General features: G+C 35.1%; 1 protein-coding gene across 3 annotated transcripts in view; it reads left to right on the top strand.

Annotated features, from left to right (window-relative positions):
* TTC39B (tetratricopeptide repeat domain 39B) overlaps window positions 1-17,767 on the top strand; it is a 77,712-nt gene extending 59,945 nt beyond the window's left edge. For all 3 annotated transcript variants that reach the window (XM_071579846.1, XM_071579847.1, XM_071579848.1), the window contains 13 exons: window positions 395-459; window positions 626-731; window positions 2,101-2,166; window positions 3,750-3,858; window positions 4,718-4,785; window positions 4,874-4,933; window positions 5,246-5,407; window positions 6,474-6,565; window positions 6,858-6,978; window positions 8,830-8,941; window positions 12,154-12,271; window positions 12,846-12,962; window positions 14,130-17,767. In XM_071579846.1, coding sequence (XP_071435947.1) covers window positions 395-459; window positions 626-731; window positions 2,101-2,166; window positions 3,750-3,858; window positions 4,718-4,785; window positions 4,874-4,933; window positions 5,246-5,407; window positions 6,474-6,565; window positions 6,858-6,978; window positions 8,830-8,941; window positions 12,154-12,271; window positions 12,846-12,962; window positions 14,130-14,226 — 1,293 coding nt within the window. In that variant the 3' untranslated portion in view covers window positions 14,227-17,767. The remainder of the gene's footprint in view (window positions 1-394; window positions 460-625; window positions 732-2,100; window positions 2,167-3,749; window positions 3,859-4,717; window positions 4,786-4,873; window positions 4,934-5,245; window positions 5,408-6,473; window positions 6,566-6,857; window positions 6,979-8,829; window positions 8,942-12,153; window positions 12,272-12,845; window positions 12,963-14,129) is intronic.
* Window positions 17,768-23,665: the final 5,898 nt, after the last annotated feature.

The following is a 23,665-nucleotide window of genomic DNA, read 5'->3' as shown; positions in this document are numbered from 1 at the left end:
CTTTGGTTTGTCTTCTTCCAGGTTCTGTGTGGTGTTGGGTGTGTGAGAATTGCCATTTCGAAATTTTATAAAAAGTTCATACAGCACCATCTGGTGGAGAGGTTTCTTAGTTCATTTATATGCATTGGAAATTCTATTAAAAGTAACTCCTTAACTCTCTTCTTCACCTCCCTCTTAAATTTTAAAATTTGTAACATGCACTAGAGAAATGTTTCCCTGACAACTTAAAGCAAGTGTTAATTTCCATCTTGGAAATGAGTCTAGTATCTAAAAAGTTTTTTTAACGTTTCTAATGACTATTAAGTTACAAATAAATGTAAATATAGTTGAAGATTATTATGTATATGTGATAGCTGAATACACTATTTTCTACAATAAATTTTTTTTCTTCCAGGATGAAAATATGATCAACTTTATCAAAGGTGGCCTCAAAATTAGGACAAGTTACCAAATATACAAGTAAGCCATTAGGAAACACTTACTTTCAACATTGGTATAAGCAGTTGGAATGTCATGAATGGCTCCAAAATAAAAAGAAATATTTTTATAGCAATCATAGTGATTATAATTTATATAATTTCTAAACCATGTTTCCACTTCCCTCCTTTTTTTCTTGCATCTAAAGAGAATGTCATCAGGTGCTACAGATGACTCAGGGGAACAAAAGCAAAAATGAAACTTATTACCAGTTTGAAGGAGGAGTAAAACTTGGAATTGGAGCATTCAACTTGGTATGACTTCTTCACACTACAGAAAGGTCATTGGGATAATGCTGTAGGATTGTCTTTCTTTGCATATGTAGTACTTTACCTCTGCTTTAACATTTGCACATTTGTGAAATGGAGATGCAGGCTTTGGAGGTTTTCTGCCATAGGAAAACAGCAGTGGCTTTTGGCATGAATGCTTTCTAGGATGTTTCTACTAGTTTATTCTGAATTGTGTTTCATTCTCTTGGAGTAACTAACATATGTATTTCTGAAGTGGAAAGCAGCTACATACATTTACCTGTGTATAGCGGTAATTTTTAAAATACTTATGCAGTTGCTTAGAGGATGCCTGGAGTAACTGTTTAATTCTAACTCCCTGATCTATACCATTCTTTTGCTTCAGTGGTAGTGTAGATTTGCATGCATAATTACTGTTAGAAGAATGAACAGTAGTACATTGAATTTATGCAAAAGAAGACTGTGTTTTCTTCACAGTTTATTATGTTTACCTTTTTACATCCGTCATGGCAATGGTGAGAGTTGATTTCTGCTGGTATGTTCATCTCTATGATTTAAAACTGGAGCTAGCTAATTTTGAGTATGGTCACAGAAGAACTCAGCTCTACCTGCACCAATCTTTAAAACTCAAGCAACTAGTAGATGTCTGTTCATAAGTGTTCTGACCTTTCCTATTCTTCATGTAGTCTCCTCAGTAGGAAGCCTAACAGAAAAAGTCTCTGCTGGCTAGATTATCTTAACGTGAATGGAGCTTTGAAAGTAGTACCTTCATGGAGACCTTCCTGTAATGCTTGTTGAAAAGGTTGTTATATCCTTCCTAAGTTTTCTGTTGTGTAGGATGTAGAGAATGCAGGGGAATTCTCTACATTGAAATATGCATTTTTTGCATATATACATATATGCATATAACAGAGGGTTAAGAATGATAACACTGGCTAGTATTTCTAAAACAGTGATACCTACTGCTCCGCCAATTTGGCGATCCCACAGTAGGAACAAGTAGAGCTTTTGTGATACCATTCTGTCATTTTATTGCAAGTAAAGGAAGATGACAATCATAGGTTGTAAGTACTACCAAAATAGGTAATACTTTCATTCTAAATGACCCACAATTTTCAAACAATTGTGATCAGCTGAAGACAGAAAAATCTATCATTATCTGAACAAACACAGCTGGACTCTTTCTTGCTTTTCTTGTGTTGGATGTTCATCAGAATTCTGAGCATGTGTGTCTACTTTCAAGTTTTTTTCTAATGAGTAATAGCATGAAGCATAGTAGCTGGCCTTCTTGGTTCAAGTTTATAACAATTTTACATTTTTATTGAAATGTGTATGGTTTTATTTATATCTTTTATTTTTTTTCAATGTATTTCAGATGCTGTCACTTTTACCAGGAAGGATCCTCCGACTTCTAGAATTTATTGGATTTTCTGGCAATAGGGTATTTGATCTGATACTTGCTTTTGTAAATTAATCTTTTGTCAGATACAGACTGGGTGGGTTTATTGTCATGTATTTCACAATAAAAGTATAATGATCTCTAGTCTTTCTCAGTATTTTAATGTTGTTAAAAAGATAAATGGACTAGATGATAACAGGCATAAAAGCACATATGGTGACACCTGGCTCTTTAACAACTGTGGGAAAAGGCCAGTCTATGTCAGAGGGAATTATCCAAATTGCAATTTTCCTTCCTTTTGCTGATCCTTAAGTAGAAGATATTAGCTTTCTTTTCTAGTTGATGCAATCAGAAATTAATGTTCCTTATACCAGTAACGGAGGAATCACAGTTCTGCATTTTTTCATCTGAATCCCAGCCCATTTCTTTGGAAGACAGAATTTCTTAATATCATGGGTCACCCTGAAATCTAGGTACATCGTTTTCTTATGGATGAGCAAAGTATTTTTAATTGTAGCTTTGTTTTCTAAACTTAGCCTTGTTTTGTAAATATCTTACAGCTCTTAAAAACTCTTTTGGTGCCCATAAGAAAATGTAAAAAAAAAAGTAAAAGAACCCTAACAAAGCAAGCCACAGAAACAGACATAACTAAACTTCAAGTTATTAATGCTATGGAGTCACTGTATGGTCTAATTGATGTTTGCTTGTCCAAAATATGGTTCTCCTTTTGTAAAACTAGACTTTCATAGAGACCTGTTCATTCTGTTTCTTCCTCTGGTTTGTGCTGTACCTCTTCCATAATACATATTTTTGGCCTGACCGAAAAGGTAGTAAAAGCTGAAAGGAAAAGAACAAGCAGTTTTGGAGTATCACCACATTTTTTTGTGTGGTACTTGAATTCTCCGATAACTCATCAAGTTGCCATGCAATAAAACTGCTATGTTCATATTTGTTTTGAGGAAAAATTATTAAATTCTGATAAGTTTTTGAAGAGTTGCTGCTCCTGAGCAGGGGAGCTCTGAGCTTATCTTTACGCGCCCCAAGCAGTCAACCTTTTATGTAATGGACCACAACTGGACAGCAAAAGTCTCATGTGTTAACGCTGAGTAAGTCTCCATGAATCTGGGTCTGTTTTTAGACAGTGATGTTTGAACAGAGCCAGTATTTTGATCATAACCTGAAAACAACACTTGATGGAAGAAAATGGAGGATAACACGTGTTTTCTGTGAAGGAAAACTGACTCCAAAAAACAGCATTGGAACAGTTGGGAGAGGTACTCAGCTAACATAGACTTAAAGATGTTCTGACAGAATCATAGCCAGAAAGAAGTGGGGAAGGGATGTAGACCTGTGTATCTGCATGGATCATATGATGTTCTCATTTCACCAGAGTATTGAAATGCATGGGTAATTTTATTCAGAGTTAGATTAATCTTCCCCTTCCTGAATGCAATTAGCTGTGACAGAACTGTTTTGATAGTGGGTTGTGTGGGATGTGTGATAAAGTGCTGAATTATGAAATACTTACATCTGAAAGGAAAATGGAATTTTGGTTAGCCAGAAACAATTAATAGTAAATCTGTGTACTAATAGTTAATTCTGCATGTGTTTGTGATATTTCTTAGGAATTGGGCCTCTGCCAACTACGGGAAGGCGCGTCTGGCAGCAGTTTGAGGGCCATTCTGTGTACTTTCACCCTGTTGGTCTATCATACTTACGTCTCCTTAATTCTTGGTGAGACTCACTGTGTAGCTTTTGAGTCGTGCTACACCTTATGATAGATATTGTGATTTATTTTTATAACTGAATTTCAAAATTCTGGCCAAATCAGAGATTAATTATGGTCTGAGATTAATGTCCTTGACAAAGCTATGTCTGCAGAAACAATGCAGGTAGATAGCATTATGCCAAAGTCTTACTCCACTTGCAGGGCTGTTTCAACATGTGACAGCAAAATATTGCAAAACAGTTTTAGAGTTCAGAAAAATCATTATCTGTAAATTAACATCAGATATTGTGAATACTATCTCCAGAAAAAAAGCTTCTACACCCAAGCAATTTGTTTGGAAGTTCATACATGCAGAGTATTAATTGCTTTTGCTACAGAGCTAAAAGTCATGATTAATTCTGTATGGTTTTTTCCATATATTTTCATGTTCTTTAAGTATTTTAGTCCTTGTCCCTCATGCTCCTCAGGAAGCTAAGGAGAACTTAATTTCTTTCAGTGTCACTTGTATGTCATTCCTGACCTCAAAATTAGGGAAAAAGGCAGCTGAGGAATGTTTTCCTAGCTTGCTAAAGCAATTACAGAGATTTAAAAATATAACTAGACTCTGTAATTGATCAGTTTAAAGAATATTCCTGTAATTCTAGTCTGTTTCTAGTTACAGACATTTAGTATCTTAAAAATACTTAGTACCTTTGGGACAAGAATTTATTTTTATAGAAACACAATATGATGAAATAATTTATTTTTTCATAAAAGCACTCATCTATTGATTTATTGAAGTCATATGATTTGGAAACCAAATCTTAATCTATGAAACTTGAGGTTTTTTTAAGAACATTGAAGTTGGTTTGTTATGTTCTCTAGGTACAGGGGAAGCCAACCTTCAGGAAGCAGAAAGTCTCCTTGAACCCTACCTCCAGAAATTTCCAAATGTATGTATTTTCAATAAATCTTTATAACAGCTATGTGCTTCCCTAAACTTAAAATTCTAATTGATTATTTTTTTCATCTTCTTTCAAGGGTTCCATTATTCTCTTTTATGCTGCCAGAATAGATATACTGAAAGGAAATTTTGAAAAGGTAAATACACTTTTTACTTTTAAGATTATATTTGTTTAGTGTTCAACCTGAGGCGGAAATTAACTAATTCATTGAAGTAACTTGTTCTGGTTGGACTGATAACTATGCTCATGTCCCTGTTCGTGTTCACTGTCAGTGTTGATTCCAACTATCTCTCTGTAAGTAAGTCGGAAAGGGAAGTTTATCTTATTTTCCTAGTCAGGTATCCTCCACTTGGCTGCTAAGTAAGAATTTGCTCTGTGATTAGACATGGCTCTTATGTGGAGCTGTAATTTAATCAGTTTTCCTCATTTCTACCTAACTACATTGTAGGCACAATTGAGGTTCCAGGACTGCATAGCAGCCCAGCAAGAGTGGAAACAGATTCATCATCTCTGTTACTGGGAACTGATGTGGTGCTTCACCTTTCAGCAGGACTGGCTTCAAGCATATCGGTATGCAGACCTGCTCAGCAGAGAGAGCAGGTGGTCTAAGGTAAATGGGCATGTAGACTGTGTTGTGATATACCAGTGGTCTCTCTACAATTAAATTTACTTTTCAGTTTGTACTATAAGTGTAATTTTTGTCTTCTTGTGAAACTCATAAGTAAAGGTACAGTGGCATCAAAATAGTAGATTTAACTGTTGATTAAGGAAGAATTTTTATTTCATATTTTGAAGCACCACAGCCATAGACAGCAATGCTTTGGCTCCTCCAAAATTGAGGTACTCACCATAGCTGTGAAAAAAAAGGTGTTATAGGAAAACTGTAGTCTGAAGGCAAGTCCTGGCACTCACTAGTAAAACCTGACTGAAGAAACTGTGTTAGTTAAATATAAACAGACAAGAGCATGCCTATTCAAGAGATGCTTTGTGATATGAGGAGGCTGCTGGAGACAGGGTCCACAACAAAGTTGAGGTTTCAGCCTTTTACTTGTGAAAATGTTTTGGAAAGTATGAACCAAGTACAATGTATCAATAATTCTCGACGCATTATTCTTGTCTGTTCCTATTTAGACTACTGTTTTATTACACTTAATGAAAAAGGGCTTACATCCAATTCCTGACAAAAGAGGAAGAGAATAGTATATTGAACATGAAGTGCAAATGTCTTGAATAGAATTATGGATGTTTCTCTTTTTTCTCTGCAAAACCCAGTTATTAAACTTCCCTTGAATCAGTACTTGGATATTTTATTATTTTTTCCAAGCATGTCTACATGTAATAGATCAGATAATAACAGTAATGGACGGAAGAATAGTTATGTCATTTAACATCATCTCTTTAGCAGTGGTTTGCTTAATAAATTCTCCTGTTCTTTGCAGGAGACACCTTTAACTTTCTGACTAACTAACTTAAAATATTAATGAATACATTGAAAATAAAATTATAGCATAAATCATGTGACAAAGGGAATGCTAGACTTTTATAGCTCCACCTGCCTGGGAATTACTGGAAACACTTTGCTTCAGTAATTGGAGTGAGAAATTTGAGTCCTTAGTGTATTGACTGAACACAGCCCATTAAATGTGGTAATATGTTGCCATTTCTTTTTGAAATAGGCAATATATGTATTCCAGAAGGCAGCAATTCTGTGTATGCTTTCTGAGGATGATTTGAAGAGGACTGGTGAGGACATTGTGTCTTTATTCAGGTAAAAATTTATAAAGCAACTAGATGTGCAGTCTTTTTCTCCCCATGTCTTTGTCTTGTGTGACTTATTTCCTGTTTATAACCATAAACTTTTCACTTCTTCTCTTTACCTTTAGAATCAGAATATTTAAAATTCTGGTTTTATCAAGCAAACATACATCCTTCAGCTGTGGTCTGAGCGGCGTGAAACAATTTCAGATGTTGTACTTAAGAGGCAAACAGTAAATCTTACTAAATGAAATGAGATGTGATAAAAATTACATAAACCAACTTTGGTTCTTCCTTTCTTGTAGACAAGTGGATGGTCTAAAACAGAGAATTGCAGGAAAATCTATCCCAACTGAGAAGTTTGCAGTGAGGAAAGCTCGACGCTATGCAAGTTCTCAACCAGTGAAGCTGATATTACCTGCCTTGGTATTTGTTCTTGATTTCTTTTCATACTTTTCAAACCGAAATCAATACACTTCATTATACGGGTTATTATGTGCCTGCATTTTAAAATTCTTCTTTAAAGAAGTACTGCATTCATGAAACAGGTTTTAGTGCAATGCACCCGGGGCCAGATCATGCTGCCAACTAATAGTAGTACAAAACTAGAGTCAGATTTTTCACATGGAAGTTCAGTCATACAAACAATTGTTTGCTGTAGCCTCATGAGGCTAAAGGTCACCCTTCACCCAGAAACCTGTGTTCATGTTCTTTAGGTTGGCATGATTTCAGTCCTTGTCTTCTAGTCTCAATAGAAAGTACTTCAGTACTTTTTTCTGATGAAAATGAAGAGTGGTGTTGATTTTTCTTTTGTGTAATTTTTTTCCTTATATTGAATCTGAGTCAAATATGCAGAAGTTAGACACTTTACTAATGCCCTTCTAATTTCCCATATTTTCACTTCAGAGGCAGTAGTATTTTGTTTATATGTGCACAGCAGTGATACTTTCATATATATGCTAAAATCTTTGTACAGGCTTAATTTACCAACAACTGTTGATAGAATACATGATTTGAGAAGGAATTTCTTATGTGAAGGCTCATTGATGTGGAAAGAGGAGCCCAAAGAAAATTAATCCAGCAGTTCTAAAATATATTCTACACTAAATTGCATGTAAAGGACTAAATAATAAAGTTGTCTTGGACTTGTAGAGCACAGTTCTTGAGAACTGTGACTGTATATGGTCTGGCTGTCAAATCCAGTATCTCTTATTTTTGTTGTCATGAGTTAGGCAAAACCAAACATAGTGTATGGTTTATTGCAGTAAGCATAATTTAGACAGGACTGTGGAGCTGGAACAAATCTACCGTGATGTAGTTGATGGTGTCAGTAACACCGTTTCAGACTTTAATAGAGCCAGCTTTTTTTCTCCCTCTGAAAATGCACATATTTACAGAACAAATACAAGTGTAAATATTTCAGTAATGTATTGTATCAGCTTCAGAATGACATTAGGCTTCATATTTCAGAGATGTAATTACAATTCAAATACAGTAGAACAAATTACACTCTTTTTTGTGAAGACAGAATAAAGATCTTGACAAAGCTTCATGTTAGTTAGCATTAACTCTGTGTATTGTCTCATTTTCTTTAAGTTTTACAATTTGATATTGTATTGAAACGAGCATATTACTTGCTATTGTACTGAAGCATCAGAGAAGCTTTGTGCCCAGGATTTACCTTGGGGTTTTTAATAAGATTTTGTAGAAATTGTATTAAAAACGTGTTGGATGTGCATACTGGAACCACATTTTTATCCAGAAAGTTGTACCTGCTTCTAGTTTTGCTCAATATGGAAGGTAACGGTCTATAGATTATAGCATCTGTATATACAAACATATGAGTATGTTTTTTGGTACACACATACATGTGTATAACGTATATATAAGCATACACTCCAAATGCACACCAAACTTACCCATAACTACTTTCAGCTCTTTCTTTACTTCATCTGGTAGAGTCCAGAAGTTGAACCTAAAATACCCAGTTTTGCTGATGTGTTATGTGACTGACAGTAATTTTTAAAGATCTGTGATAGTAGAATCCATTCAAAAGGTGTCAAAACATTCAAAACTTAGAAACCTAGGTTAACTTTGTCAACACATGTTAAATGTCATTTTTCCTCACATATTCATAGACCTTTTTTATTGTTTAAACCAATTTTTTATATACTCAATATGTCCCAGAACAATTTTTTCAGAGGTACTCTGTAGTTAAATATTTATGCAATTCCACAAGTTTATCTTAAGGGGTTTTTGTTTGTTTGTTTTGGTCAGGAAATGATGTATGTCTGGAATGGATTTGCAGTTGTGGGCAAAAGAGCAGACCTCACTGAAAACTTACTGGTAACAATTGAAAAAGAAGAAACTGCACTCCAAAATGAAACTAGTAAGTGATCAGTTAAGGTGGAATTAATAATCTGGTATGAAATGCTTGCATTTTTCTGTGCTTCTATCTACTAATATTCTGCAAGGTAGGTGTTGAGGCAATGTGCTATTAAAATATGAAAATTTTGGGGCCGTGTGAAAGTTAGGATTGGTTCTACAATATGTTCTTTATTTGGCTTGATTGATGCTGCAGAAGAATACAAAAAATTCAAGGATGTGAGGTTATTAGTAACAGAACATGGCTGTTTCTTGCTAAATTATTTCAGTCTCTGAGCATTCTTGAAGCATAAGCCACTAACATCTTAAATGTCTGAAAAATACTTTTTCTAAACCCATTTACACTGCACTGAACTTTACTACAGAGGGCACATACTGAGCAGAATATGAAAAAGTATAGAAGATAAAATTAAGTGCTCTGCATGAATGGGTCTGGGTTTCTTGGTTGTTTTTTTACTTTCTGGCAAAATAAAATGTGTTTGCTAGTTGTAAAATAAAACATACTTAAATAAACTTTGACCATAGTTTTTTGCATATTGATGTATTTGAAGCGTAGATGTTCAGGTTAGTGTTTAGAGAATCAGCCCACAGCTTACTCTTAAAAGAATTTAAATTCCATTATTGCAACAGCTTTACTGCATAAGTACCTGGTTTTATCAGGTGGGTTCTGTCATCTGAACTTCTGGATAGAATTCTCTTTTGAGTTTTTCTAGAATTAATAAATGTTATCTTTTTTCATAATAAACTTTTAAAATGATAAATAACTAATAATAATTTCTATTGAATCCAGATTTTAGTCACACTTATCAACAATTTAGCAAGTTAGTTTTACCATCTGGTTAAAACATCAATTATGAGTTGTAAAATAGTCTAAGTATGATTTACTGTATAAACTGAGGCAATGCATAAGAAGGAATACAAAGATATACAAGAATTACATAGTCTGGATGGTATAAAAACCAAAGGCGAGTAACTTGCAAGGCCATTATCAAATTGCGTCCCTTAATTTTTGTATAGTCTTCAATTACCTTCAGAATCAGTCATGTGCCTCTTAAGTCTCAAGTATTTTCCCTTTTTATTTGTTGTTGTCATATTGAAACAAGTGTAGTGATGTGCAAGATATTTGCAAATAATGTTTCCATGACTTCTGTGTGGAGGGTTCTGACAGAACCTCTTGGGAATCCAGTGTTGTATCATGCAGAGGCTTGTTCTATAAATGCTAATTATTTGTAATAGTGAAGTAAATGTCCTTTCAAATCCCTAAGTAGACATGTAAAAGGTACCAAAATAAAAGGAACAGAAATAAAACCAATATGTTTTCCTTAGGGAAATATGCACATAGGATGTAATCTGGAAGCATGCATGCTTTCTGTGTCTTTTTTTATAATAACTTCAGCCAAATATAGTTCTGTTCTGCACTTTGCCTATGCGACCCTGATTTGCTTTTAAGATATGGACTCACACAAGATAAAGACTGATTACCAGAATGGCTGCTGAACTAAGACCCCCCCAAAAAGTGATTAAGACTATTAGCAGAGTATGACAAGGTTACGATATTATTTTAAGAGACAGTTTTAAGTACTAGATAGCGCTAAAGAATTGCTAAGGTGTTGTAAAAAATTGTGTTGATTATACACAAGGGTCATTTAGGGATTGAGACTTCTTAGAGCTGTTTTGACTTCATTTGCTTCCTGTGAACAGGCACAGCAAGGAATCTCTCAAAAACTGCATGTGATTTTATGTTGTATAGAGCTGAAAATAGAGACCGCAGAAGGAACAGATGAAAGACATTAGAGATGTTGGTTTGGTTTTTTTTTCCCCTGTTGAGATTTCCAGAAATCTGATTTTTCCACTTTTGTAATTTTCAATATATTAAAAAAGGGAATGTGTAACTTCAAGAAAAAATAATTGGTTTCATGTTTTATAATTTGGATAGTGATACTTCCTCAGGTGTAGAGGACTGTTAGAAGGTGGTTCTCCCACACTGATTGCAAGGTGGTATTGAGTTGTCCTTTGCATTTGTTAAAATTTACTGTTAGTGTTTTGCCATATAGCTTTCATTCTTTTGGGAAATGCCAGGGAGATACTAGCTGTAGTTGTTATAGATTGATGAGACTTTACTGACATCAGTGCGTGCCCCCAGTAATTTCAATTACTGAGTCCTTCAGGAGACAGTCACATAAATCCAGTAGCTTAGCCTAGCAAAACAGGCTACAGAGAATGCTAAGTGCTCACCCACTGTGCTTCTATTTGTCACTAGAAGTGCAGTCTGTCAGTTACTGTCTATTGAGATTTTCTGGGTTTAAACACAGACAGAAATAAGCCTGACTATAGTGGCAAAGCAATCCTAAAATGTGTTAGTCTTGCATGTTTCAGAACTGTTTATGTAGGATTTCTTTGGCAGACTATTAAGAAAAAAATTATTGTGACCTTAGAGAGCTGGTAATTAGTTGTAAACAACATGATTTGAAGGGAGAGTGTTTTGCTTCCTGAATTGTTAATGTATGTGCTGCCATCTGTCTATCCATATGTGTTTTCTTTCCTTTCTTTTCCCTCCTTGCACCCAACAAATTGTATAAACTAATGGAACAAAAAAGGACTACACTTGCTAAGTAAATTTTGAATTGATTAAAACTTTCTTTCATCTCGTATTTTCAGTTCTATTGAACCTAAACCTTTATGGAATTTTTCAAATTTTATACACTATTACTGAGGCTTTTTAATCATTAGAGATGATGGAATTTCTAATAAAAATGGTTTCTTGAATTTGTAATGAAAAATAATGCTTCTGGTAATTCTGTAGGACAGAGTTGTAGTGTGATTTTTTGCTTTTTCCCGTTACTGGTTCTACTGGAGGTCTGCCAGTGCTCTCTAACAGGGGAAGCTATTAAGATAATGTGGTTTCTATCTCACTGCAGGTTTAAATGTTACAAGTACAGAAATCTTTAATACCAGTCTTATGCCTGTTTGTTCAATGTTTCAATTTCTTCTTACTCTTTTATTCTGTGCCCCTCTTTAAAGAGAAAGATGCACATGTTATGGACACATCTTCTTTAGTAGACAGTATTTTAATTTATGCATGAAGGTTATGTATGTTTTGAGGTAGAAAACATGAGAAACAGTGTGCTAAGTCTGAATATGTTTTCCCTACTGAAAATTTAATTTTCCTTTGCATGATGTCTTAAAGTTGTTGATATATCTTGCTTGTCCTGTTAGATCACAATGAGTACTACATGGATGATGTGTGCATGTTGCAGCTACTGAAAGGCCTCTGCCTGAAACATTTGGGAAGACTCATGCAGGCTGAACTATGTTTCAGTAAAGTAATTCAAAGGTAAAAAAGTGACAAAAATATATTTTAAACCTTTATATTTTATAGCTTTTGGTGAAAATTCTGGTACTCTAGAAACTGTCATGTTCAAATTTTGAATAATTAAATTTCAACGTCATTTAAAGGACCTGGAATTAAAATACCTCTGAAAGTAGTCAGAGAACCACAAAATTTTGCTAGTATTTTTCTGTAGCAATTTAGCTTTTATATAGCTTTATATATATGGTCTTTGAGAGCACATAAACTGTTCAGTAACACATCCAGGTGTGTTTGGAGTTTGTCTTGGGTTGAGCTGGCAGAATGCCAGCTGCCCGATACAGAGTGTCAGAGCCTGCCTTCCTCCCTCGGTGAGAAAAGGGAGGAAAAAACCTCTGGAAACTCAAACTAGGTTTATACTTTAACTGACTAAGTATATTTATACAGAAAAGAGAAAATTAAAATAAAACTACAATATAATGCACAATTAAAGAGGGTTTTCTCTGGCTACATGCACTTACAGAGTGATTGCATTTGGAAGTTAGCTGGTGCTTGAGACAGGGTTGTAGGTAACAGTTTCTGTCTTTTTGTGTTTTTCTAGTGAGAAGCAGATAAAATATGATAGTTATTTGGTGCCATTCACGCTGTATGAATTGGGTCTTCTGTACAAACACCAGGGCGAGAGAGAAAAAGCAATAAGATACATAGAAACTGCAAAGTAAGTGGATTTATTTTTTTATCACTCTGTAAAATAAGAATAGCTGAGTATTTGTAGCAATGAAGGCATGTGTTTTTTCTTGCTTACAGCTTCCTTTCAAAATACAAATGATTAAAAATCTGTGTTTCTTGGTTTGGAGAATTTGTCCAATATAGTGAATTCTGCATTTTCATGAAACTCTTTCCTTCAGACACAGTGGAGTAGATTGAATCAAACAAGACACAGTGTGAAGGGAAAATCTTTCCTCTTCATCTGGGCTTCAGAGATGCTGAAGCACCTGCATGCATGGTGTGGAGCTGGAGTCCAGAGAAAGGATCTGTACCACTCTGTCCCAGAGAGCAGCTGTGGGGCTTAAATCTGCTGCACTAAAGGTGTTAGTAGTAGATTAAAAGCCAGAACACATCTGGTCACACCCCTTTGCCCTTTCACATACTATTGCAGAAAACCATCTGAGTGCAAAATTTACTGTAAAGCAGCATATTTGCATCATCTGTAGATTGTAGTATGGGGCAGAATGTCCCTTGTGTGTACAGAGAAGTGTGCCAATGATGAAATAGTGTAGTAAATGGGAGTCAGAAACAATATCCTAAAAGCTTTTTTAGAAACATAGTTTTTTTTGTCACCCACATGGGTTTTTTTTGTTTGTTTGGAGTTTTGTTGGTTTGTTTGGTTTGGTTTAGTTTTGCTGTTTGTTTGTTTTGTGTTTGTTTCTGTTTTCACTTTTTGGTTTGAAGTTTTTTTGGTTTTGGGGGAAGACTGGGGATGTAGATTTACATAATGTGATTACTCTGTCTTGTTACTCTGAGTTGTGTTTTGAGGCGGAACAAACCATTTCAGCTAACAGCCTTCTTTCCTGTAGTATTTTGCCTTGTCTCTTCACAGCAAACTTAAGTAACTGAGAGGACTGTTCTAAAGATCAAAAAAATTGAAGGAGATTCTAATACATGGGTTCAGTTTATCAAGACATTTAAGTTTTTGTACTGGTATAAGTCTTCTCTGCTTGGTTTGTAGATGTAGCTTTAAATGTCTCAAAACTGATCTGTGTGTCAACCTCTGTTTTCTCTTGAAGGAATGAAGGCTGTTAACTTTGGTACTTCCCTGCACGTATGAAGTAGAAACAATCCTGTCTAAACATCTTTTTCTTAAAATAACTTTTATGTTTTGCAGAAACAACTACAAAGAATACTCTATGGAGTCCAGGTTGCACTTCAGAATTCATGCAGCACTTGACAGCTTGAAGGTGTCACCTGCTTCAACACCTTGAATGAGGAGCGATGCTTTTCATGCAGACAATAAATAGCCTACACAATCTTTTTGCAATCTTTTTTTAATCATTGAAGAGAATATAATGATTGTTTTCTGTCATTTCTGATTTGATGTATGTCATTGCTTAGACTGTTCTTTTTCTGTAAAGCGCCTATACTATATCTACTTGCTATTTTAAAGAAGACCTTATATTTTTGTTTGATAAAAATAATTTAATATTTGACTTGAATGGGGGATATTTAAAAAAAAAGTTGGTGGTGCAATAAGGTTTAATGCAAACACTTTATTTTCTTTTTATATGAGAACAGATGCTGGTTATGCAGTGGAACTGGTGATAATTTCCGCATTTTTTGGACGTTTGGGTTTCTGCAGTACCCTTGAGAGGTTTTTGCCTCTGGAACAAAAATGCAATGTCTGCAGACAACCTTACCCACATTTGGCATACGCTATTCTGAAATTTGTGTTCCAGAGGAAAAAGTTGGTCATCATTGACTTACTTTCATTTTGGGAACAAAATGAACCTGTCTATAGTGCAATATTTTTACATTTTCAGATGGAGCTAAGTGAAGCTACAGTTATGATGTCTTTAGGTCTGTTTCACTTGAAATAAGTGCTTACAGGGGATATATTCCAGTCATAGAAAAGCATGTCTACAAGGTACATTAAGAGTTTGTTCTGTGTCCTTGTTCTAAAGCAGAATCAGTAGTCTTAAGTCATTCATGACAGACTTGTTTAACTTGTTTAACAATTTAAAAAAAAAAAAAAGCTTGCACTGAGAGTGTTCCTTTTGCAGCTTACAAAGGATGGCTTTCCCAGGGGGAAAAAACTGGGAAATTTTGCCTGTTGTCTACCCCAAATAATTCTCAGCACAATGGAAACTAATTTCTTCCCTTCTTCCCATCTTCCCAGTCATGGATCTGGAGAAAGGATTGTTCTTTTCCTTTTTGAAGCAAAATTTAATATATGAAGATTAGCACCCTTTTTGGTATTCTTTGTTCTTGAATACCAAAAAAAGTAAATAAGAAATTGCAGAATTTATTTGCTAATATTGGGAATATCTCATGTTGATTGTGCATCAAAAAGGGAATCCATTTTTGAAATTGCAGTTAAGAAAATGCACATATTCTAATCGGAAATTACCAAAAATACACATTTTTCATGTTATGCAAACAGCAGTATCAAATTGAATTTCCCATGTCTTTAGATATGCAGATTCTGGCTGTCTATTCTTAAAAATAATAAATTTGATTTTTATTTAAGTATACACCCAAGAACTATTCTTTCAGTAGTTACTGCATAACCTGCCCATTTCCATATTTTATCAGTGCCAGTGTATTTACATCTACATGTAAATTTATAGTAGCTGTGCTCATTTATGTGCTTCACTGCCCTTGACTCCCATCTAACTGAAAACAGGACAAAAGAAATAGGTGAAAAACGTATCTTCAGTGAACAAGTAGCTGAATTAAACAGTCAATATAATGTAAATGCAATTGTTACTCTTATCAGGAGACTAAGAGCACAGCGTTCCTTTATGACTTTGCAACTAAGTGGGTCATTTAACTGATTATTCTGTAATGTAATGGCATACTTACAGGTCAAGTGAGGGTTTAAAAATATTAGCTAAATAAACATAATGGGTCTTTTTTAAGTGGAAACCTGATCCAAGTATTTTCTTAACTGGTTTGGATTTGTGCCTCTTGTAATTGTGTAACTAAGTTATTGTGTAAAATTATATACATATGTGTTTGGAGCTTAGATACCCAAGACACTGAATCACTGATAAAATAAGCACATGTATTTTAAAATATATTCTACTGACTGTAGCTAAAGTACAAAACAGAGATTATCATATGCTACTAATTGACTTCTCTGATTATTTTCCCGTTTATACATGTCTGATTTTAAGCTGTACCCAGCATAAACAGAGAATACTTTTAATGCAACTATGGGCATTTATGTGTGTAGTTTAGGATTACTTTGGCTTGTTCTGATTATTTGATATTGGCAATCAAAGGAGACTGGTTCATTTTGCTGTGGAAGGTGGTGGAAACAATAGCCGGTAAACCTTCTGTAATTTGTGTTTCAAGTAGTAATTCACTCTACAGAAGAGTTAGATACAGACTCTCAGGTGGACAATAATGTAGTCTCTGATCTCTTGTTTTTGTGGGGAGTATTTTACAGTTAGTATTTTAAGGGTGATTTGGAATATAAATAAAAATTAACAAGAAGTAAACAATAAGCTTCCTTAGAAGCTTATATTTTGAAAGTTTAATACCAAGCATCATGTCACAGTGTACTTTTTCTGTGGGTAATGTCACTGACTGAAGAGAGACTAAAAAAGAACTTTGTTTTCTTCAGTTCAGCTTTCCAAAGTTAATATTAATGCCCTGTGTATGTTACACTTAGTTTGTTAAGTGCCAGTTAGAGCTTGTCTCCTTTTCTGTGGTGCAGTTCCAAACTTCGTTAGAAAACCTGATAGATCAGGTTTAGTCTGGACATTTTTTTTTCAACTTACTAACAGTGGAAATATAAATGTGTGAGAGTGATTTTTAACCCTTCACTTAAGGTAGGTCTCCATAGAGCTGTAAGCGATGCTTGGTTTTCCAAACACTGCAGAAGAAGTATGTGTCCCCGCAACACAATGTGTCATTGGTGCAGTGTTATGTAGGACATTTTATCTTAGTTAAGTGATCGGTGGCTCAGAGTTCAGACAAAAAAAAATCTATGGCTTTTTCAGGTTGGTTGGTTTTGTTTTGTTTCTTAAATCTGCTGAGTACTGTACTGGGCCTTAAATACAGCTCTGAATTAGTCTTAACTGCTCCTTATAATCTTCACCTCACTTGCTCTTCTTTTGTGGAAATTTTGAGTATTGTGCTAAGACCTTAAAACTGAGCAAAGCATTTACCTATGATGCTATAGCCTCTCTCATTAATACTAGGAATTATAATGCATACAAGAGCAAATGTAATTTGTTAGTTTGAGCAAGCATGGGTAAACCTACATAGTTAAGTTATAACAAAAGCTTATTTAGCTTTTTCTGATAATTGATGTATTTTTTTAAGGTAAGCAATAATAAATTAGCTTGGTTTCAGGATAAAGCTTCTTTGTTTAAGAATTGTCTACGAAGAAACTATTACAAAAAACTTTTGTCTGTGCATATCATTCAAATGTTTAGTCTCTTGGTGAAAGATTATTGTATAATGATTTTTATGTTCTTGCTCATCAGTTTTTAACAAAAATTGAAAGAAAATACATGTCAAAAGAAAGCTGATGCAAGATTGTTATATATGCGTTCTAATATACATGGGTAGCAGCTCTATGTAGCACCTTGTGGCCAGAAAAATGTACAATAATCAGATCTTGTTATGCTTCTAAAACACCTTGCAAAGTAATGTATAAAAGAAGTATTTTCTTGTAACAAATTCAATTTAGATTTTGCAATTATTTTATTACTAATCTTAATGTTTCATGTTGTTTTGTTTCTGTATATTCTTACACTGCATAGTTCAACAAAGAATGTTTATATTTGCTCTGTTGCTGCAGTTGTTTTGCTTCTGATCTACTGGGGTTGCACATGTTCATATCTGGTATTTGAGTCAATAATTAGGTCAGATTAACAGGATGAGGAATGAAGTATGTTCTGGTTTAAAGAGCATGTAGAAATGTTCATTGTGTTGCATTTGAATGGATTCTGACTTCAGAGGAATAGGTCACATATTATGCTTGTGCTACTGAGTGCTGAATTGGGCACTGTATTCTAGTTGTACATAAAGAACCTTCAGCTGAGATTTATCAAAGCAGTATCAACAAAAAAGGCCTGATCTCAAGTTTAAACATGCTATCTTGGGCATAGAGGTCTCTTTATACAATGTCTAGGTTGAGAGGTTGTACAAAGCTATCAAGGTTTATGAAAAAAATAAAGGGTCCTTTGAAATGTTGATAGCAAATATAAAATGAGCTACTTTAATCTTAATTTTTCACCAATGATAAAATAATAGCTTTAGATGATATAAAATACATGAGTGACTAATAATTGACTCATTCTGTTATCAGTTATGTAATTAAATTCTCTAGGGACCATATAATATACTCCTAGCATTCTTTTAAAATCCCAACATTAAAAAAAGAAAGCAAACCTTTTAAATGTGTGTAGGGCTTGATTCAGCAATTAAAAGAAGTCAGTGTTCAAAGTTATTTTTTCATATGGCATGGTTAAATGTTTCCATAGTGCCCAGAGTTTTACCTGATGCTTTCCAACAAATAGGTCAACTTAATTACCATGGTTTGAATTTTAAGTGTGGTAGTTATGGTTATCATAAAAGCAGTAGAGTGATAGTAGGTATCTTAGCTCACAGAAAAGCTAAAGCATGCCTGTAGGATGCTAATTTACTCTCAGTTACTAGGCATGTTGTAGTCTGGAATAAAACCTTTATAGCTGATTAAAGTGCTCACAGAGTATTGAATAAAGGAAGCACATTGAATAGAAAAAGAAGACACACTGAGGAAAGTTTCAAATACAAAAAGAAAAACTACATTTGTGCAACTGCTTGGCAGACACTGTTACATATGTAACTCTAAACTATAATCATCTGCTCAGGTCAGCACTTGGGCTTCCTGTATTCCAGCCATTGGAAAGGTATCAAGTGTTGTTGGAATCTCACCTTGTTTTGGCTTGTAGGGCTTTTCCATTGTGTTGAGTTTTCAGCCTTTTTTTAATCTTCTTTTTTCATTGGTTGGTTGGTTTTGTTTTGCTTTTGTTGTGGTGCTAGTGTTTTGAGGTTTTTGGGGGTTCTGGGTTTGTTTTCATAATCTTGTAATTTACTCAGTTTTAAGTAAGTCCTGTAGGACAGCTTTATGAATTTAAACACGGTGGCTCTGAACTTTGCACTTGGTAGAAGAGTAGCCACTGGAAAAAAAAATCAGAGTCTATGGTAAGCATAGCAAATTCAATATTTAATGAATGCAAAATTAAATATTCTTTTTGTAGAAGTGTAAGCATGCACTTCCAGTCTGTAGAAGTACATGTCAACTCATAATTGTAGCTAGGAATACCTTCCAAGATTTAGTCATTCATTTAAAGAGAGAACTTCTTCAAACACACTAGGTGATAGGAGATGTCTTTTGTCTGTGTCAAGTCTTTTGTAGCATGAAAACCATTGTTAGTGCAGACAAGCTGAGTGGGTCAGATGCAATACCTACCTCACTGAGGCCATACCAAGAAAAATACTTAGTGTTGATATCATGTGGCTGTGTGGGGAAACCTAAGGTTTTACTAAAATCCCACTTGAGAGGTTAACGGTCTCACATACTTAAGCATGTAAATGTGGATCTCAAAACTCAATTTTCTTACTATAAAGTGGATATAAAATTATACCAGGGGAACTGTTTTGAGGTGCTTAAATGACCTCTTCAGTATTTACAATCAGAGTGGAGGAATAGGTAAAATTTAGGTTAGTGCTACTTACATAGCTTGTGTTAGGCTTAACTTGTTCCAGAGCATTAGGAGATTTTCAGAATTAAGCCTGGTTGTAGAAGAGAGGGCAGTATGAATTTAAGTATGGTTATATTTTCAATACTGTTTTTCTCAAGGTGATAGAACTTATGTCTAGGCAAAACACAATGTCTAAATAGGATGAGGTACAGATACAAAGTTTTCATTCATAAAATCCAACCCACTGTAATTAGATTCTTTATGTCTCTTTCAAGGGAGGTTCTATATTGCATGCATTCATGAACTTACTGAAGAAGTATTCTACAAAGGAATCCAGCTGTAATTTAAAATTCCATATGATTTAGAATACGCATTGGCAAGCCTTAGTTGGAAAAGATGCTTGGCTTAAATCTCTGTCCAAATTCTAGTCACATCAATAAAATTGCTTCAAATCCATCTGTATTAGTTTTTACATAGGGACACTGAAAAATTCTCGTTGGCAATTAGAAAATGTTAGATATTCTGTCCGCTATTATTGATTGGTTTTACACTTTTTACAAAGTTTAAATTTGTTTCTTGTATAACACAAAATTCAAGATCAGTTTCTTTTCACAGCCCAAATGGGAAGTACTGCAGTACTCCTCCTGTATTTTACATTAATTGCATTAAATTGACCATATGCTGCAGAGGCAACATATTTAGTTTATTCTAATAAATAACACTAATAATACTATAATAATTTTGTCTATTACATAATGAACTTTGAAGTGAAGTTGCTTTAAATCAAATTCTTGTGAGCTGAGTAAAAAGGGCAGAAAGTGGAACATGTTATGGGGGAGATCATGGTATCTCTGGAAGATCAACAGTTAAAACAGCACCTTTTGTTTAAGTCAGTATTTGGTCTTCAAATTCACATGATGACATGGAAAAATTGAACTAGAAAAACTAAACCACCACAGCTAATGATAATCCAAGTGTTCTAGCTCGTAGTGAATACCAAACAACTTAGAGGCTTGTTCTTCTACAAACTAAGATTGTAATAGTTTAAGCAGAAGAAAATAAACAAGTCTTGCCTGAAAAGTAAAATATGCAACCCCAAATACTCTTTGCTGTTGTGTTATGGCAGTCACTGTCTTTTAAGAAAATCTGATGAAGAGACAGATAAGCTAACTTCACATTCTGGATGCGTATTGTAAGTGAAAAGTTATTTATCATACAATGTTAAGTGTTTAAAGGGACCTTAAAAGATCATCTAGTCCCAACCACCCCTGCCATGGGCAGGGACACCTTTCACTATGCCACGTTGCTCAAGGCTTTATCCAACCTGACCTTGAACATTGCCAGGGTTGAGGCATCCACAGCCTCCCTGGGCAACTTGTTCCAGTGTCTCACCACTCTCACAGCAAAGAATTTCTTCCTAATACCTAACCTAAATTTCCCTTCTTTCAGTTTTTACCTGTTATTGCTTATCCTGTGACTACAGTTCCTGAGGAGGAGTCTGTCTCCAGCTTCCCTATAGGCCCTGTTCAGATACTAGAAGGCTATGAGGTTTCCATGGAACCTTCTCCAGGCTGAACAGCCCCAACTCACTCAGCTTGTGTTCGTAGGAGAGGTGCTCCAGTCCTCTCATCACATTTGTGGTTCTTCTTCCTCTAGACATGCTCCAACAGTTCCATGTCCTCCTTATGTTGGGAGCATCAGAGCTGGATGCAGCACTCCAGGTGGGGTCTCACCAGAGCAGAGGGAGAGAATCACCTTTGACCTGCTGGCCACACTGCTTTTGCTGGGCATAAAGTACACATTGCCTGCTCATGTTGAGTTTTTCATCGACGATCCCCCACCAAGTCTCTCAACAGGAGATTTCTTCATTGGTATCTCTAAGTCAAGAGAGTCAAGAAATCAAGAGACAAGTCTGAGTCTTGGAGTCAAGAAATCCAATTAAAATTAAATTATGTATTTCTTATCTATGCATTTCTAGTCTTCAGAACTACTTGGTAAACTGGTAGACCTTACATGATGAATGTTCCATTTTCTATTTTTTTTTGTTAACTTATATTAAAACTGCTGTGTTTTTTATTTGATAAGCTACCCAAATAGTATGCTGCAATAGAGATACCCATTAGTTTTGGGTTCACTGCAAAACTGAATTTAAAGTTACTGATTGGCATAGGCAAGAAAAACAATGGAATTCTGTTTTCTGAACCAAGCAAGTCTCCCTAATTTCAGAACACCTAAATGAGGTCTACCAATCCTGATAGACCTGGTGTGTCACCTGGAAATTTTGTTCTGGTGGACTTTGGAGAGTCTTACATGCCTGGTGTTTCTAGTGTATGAAACCTTGTTGCAACAGTGAGACATTGTCAAAATCTGTTTTCCTTCTGGAGACTTCTGAAGCTAGAAAAGGAGAAACAGATCCGTCACTTTGCCTTTTTTTTTTTTAATGTGATTTTTTTCATTACTTAGGACAGCTTAATAGAATCCTATTCTCACCTCTCTGCTTGACTATCTCAGATTGGTAGGACAACCTTCAAGAAAAATCTTCTGTCTTTCATTAGTGTCTGTGCTCTGTCCTTCCTGTTTTTGCTATTGTGGGAGTTGCTGCCATCCCAAGAGGAAAGAGGGTCACCACTAGAAAAGGGAGAAAATGCAGGAGAAATTCATGTGTGAAGCATAAGAAGTAAGAATACTTTGGAGAGGGGTTTTTGTAGGACCTGAGCAGTTGATGTCACATTAGATTGTAGGATCAAACAGAATAATAGGAAAGGGTAAAGCATGGATTTCTAACTCAAGGATTGTAACGAAAGGGTGTCAAGAAAGAGAAATTATAGTGCAGAGTAATCACTTCCTGGCTAAATGGAGATATTATGATCCAGAGGCAGTGCATAACAGAACACTTTTTTTCTGCTTAAGGAAAGAGCTGGTCAGGATACCCCCCCGCCCCCCCCCCCCATTCCCCCCACCCCAGAAAAAGGAAGGAGCTATTGTCTATGACAGTCCCTCCCTTACCTGGATTCAAGTAAAAGAAACCATGTACAAATTGTAAACCAAAATTGATACAAAGTAGTTATTTTGATGTCCTTAAATCCTTAGCTCTCCTGAAATCCAGACTGTTGTGGTTTTCATGTGGCTGGAGTTCACTGTTGACAATTGCAGATAATGGATGGCCTGAGCTCCTGTATGAAGGCTTTCTCTGTGTCATCAGTACAGCCTGGACATGATTCTGCAACTCTCTGAAAACTTTGCAGAACGATGACTATTGCCCTTTTCTTTTACAATGACAGATGTCTAAAAAAAGCATACCAAATAGTGGATAAAAAAAACCCAAAACAAAACAACTCATGGAAGTTTTACAATGCCAGATCTTGAACATTTAATTATTTTAGTTTCAAAGTTAAATTTAGAAAATGTGCTTTCACCTTCATGAATTGCTGACTGACTTGGCAAGGCTTTATTTAAAATTCATGGTATTCATTCTGGGTTAGAACTAGACACCTATTTACATAGATATTTGAGTTGAGATTCATGTATCCATTTGAACTTTGAGCATCTGTTGCAGGTTTCCTTGGAGGTCTGGAGAGAAAAGTTTTAGGGCAGGTGTCTCAAATGAGAATCAATACTGATCAGACCTAATGGCTAAATTAGTTAAAATTAAATTAACTAATATTAAAATAGCTGGTCTTAAAATGTTACTTGAGTTGTCCTCAGGGTAAAATTGGGGAGGGGAAGGGGAGCATCTATCCACACTCTTTCAAGAGGCTTTAGCTTCACTGATACTAACTGTGGTAAGGATCTTAGTGTGAGTTTCTGGTAGATACAGATATTCTTAATGGCCAGAAACACTGCTCAGGCAAACCTGCAGCTTTCCCAAGAGGACTGTTCTCAAAACAGGGCTTATATAGGCTACATAGCAGCTGTCCCCTATTGTATAGTACAGTTTAATACACTGTACTCATTTTGAGGTCATAAATAAATAAATATCTAAGTGAATTAATAGCAGCCATTT

This window comes from Pithys albifrons, chromosome Z, assembly GCF_047495875.1.
Source record: "Pithys albifrons albifrons isolate INPA30051 chromosome Z, PitAlb_v1, whole genome shotgun sequence".
In the NCBI taxonomy this organism is placed as follows: Eukaryota; Metazoa; Chordata; class Aves; order Passeriformes; family Thamnophilidae; genus Pithys; species Pithys albifrons.
The sequence above is the reverse complement of the archived record's forward strand: the minus strand, read 5'-3'. Positions and strand labels throughout refer to the sequence as shown.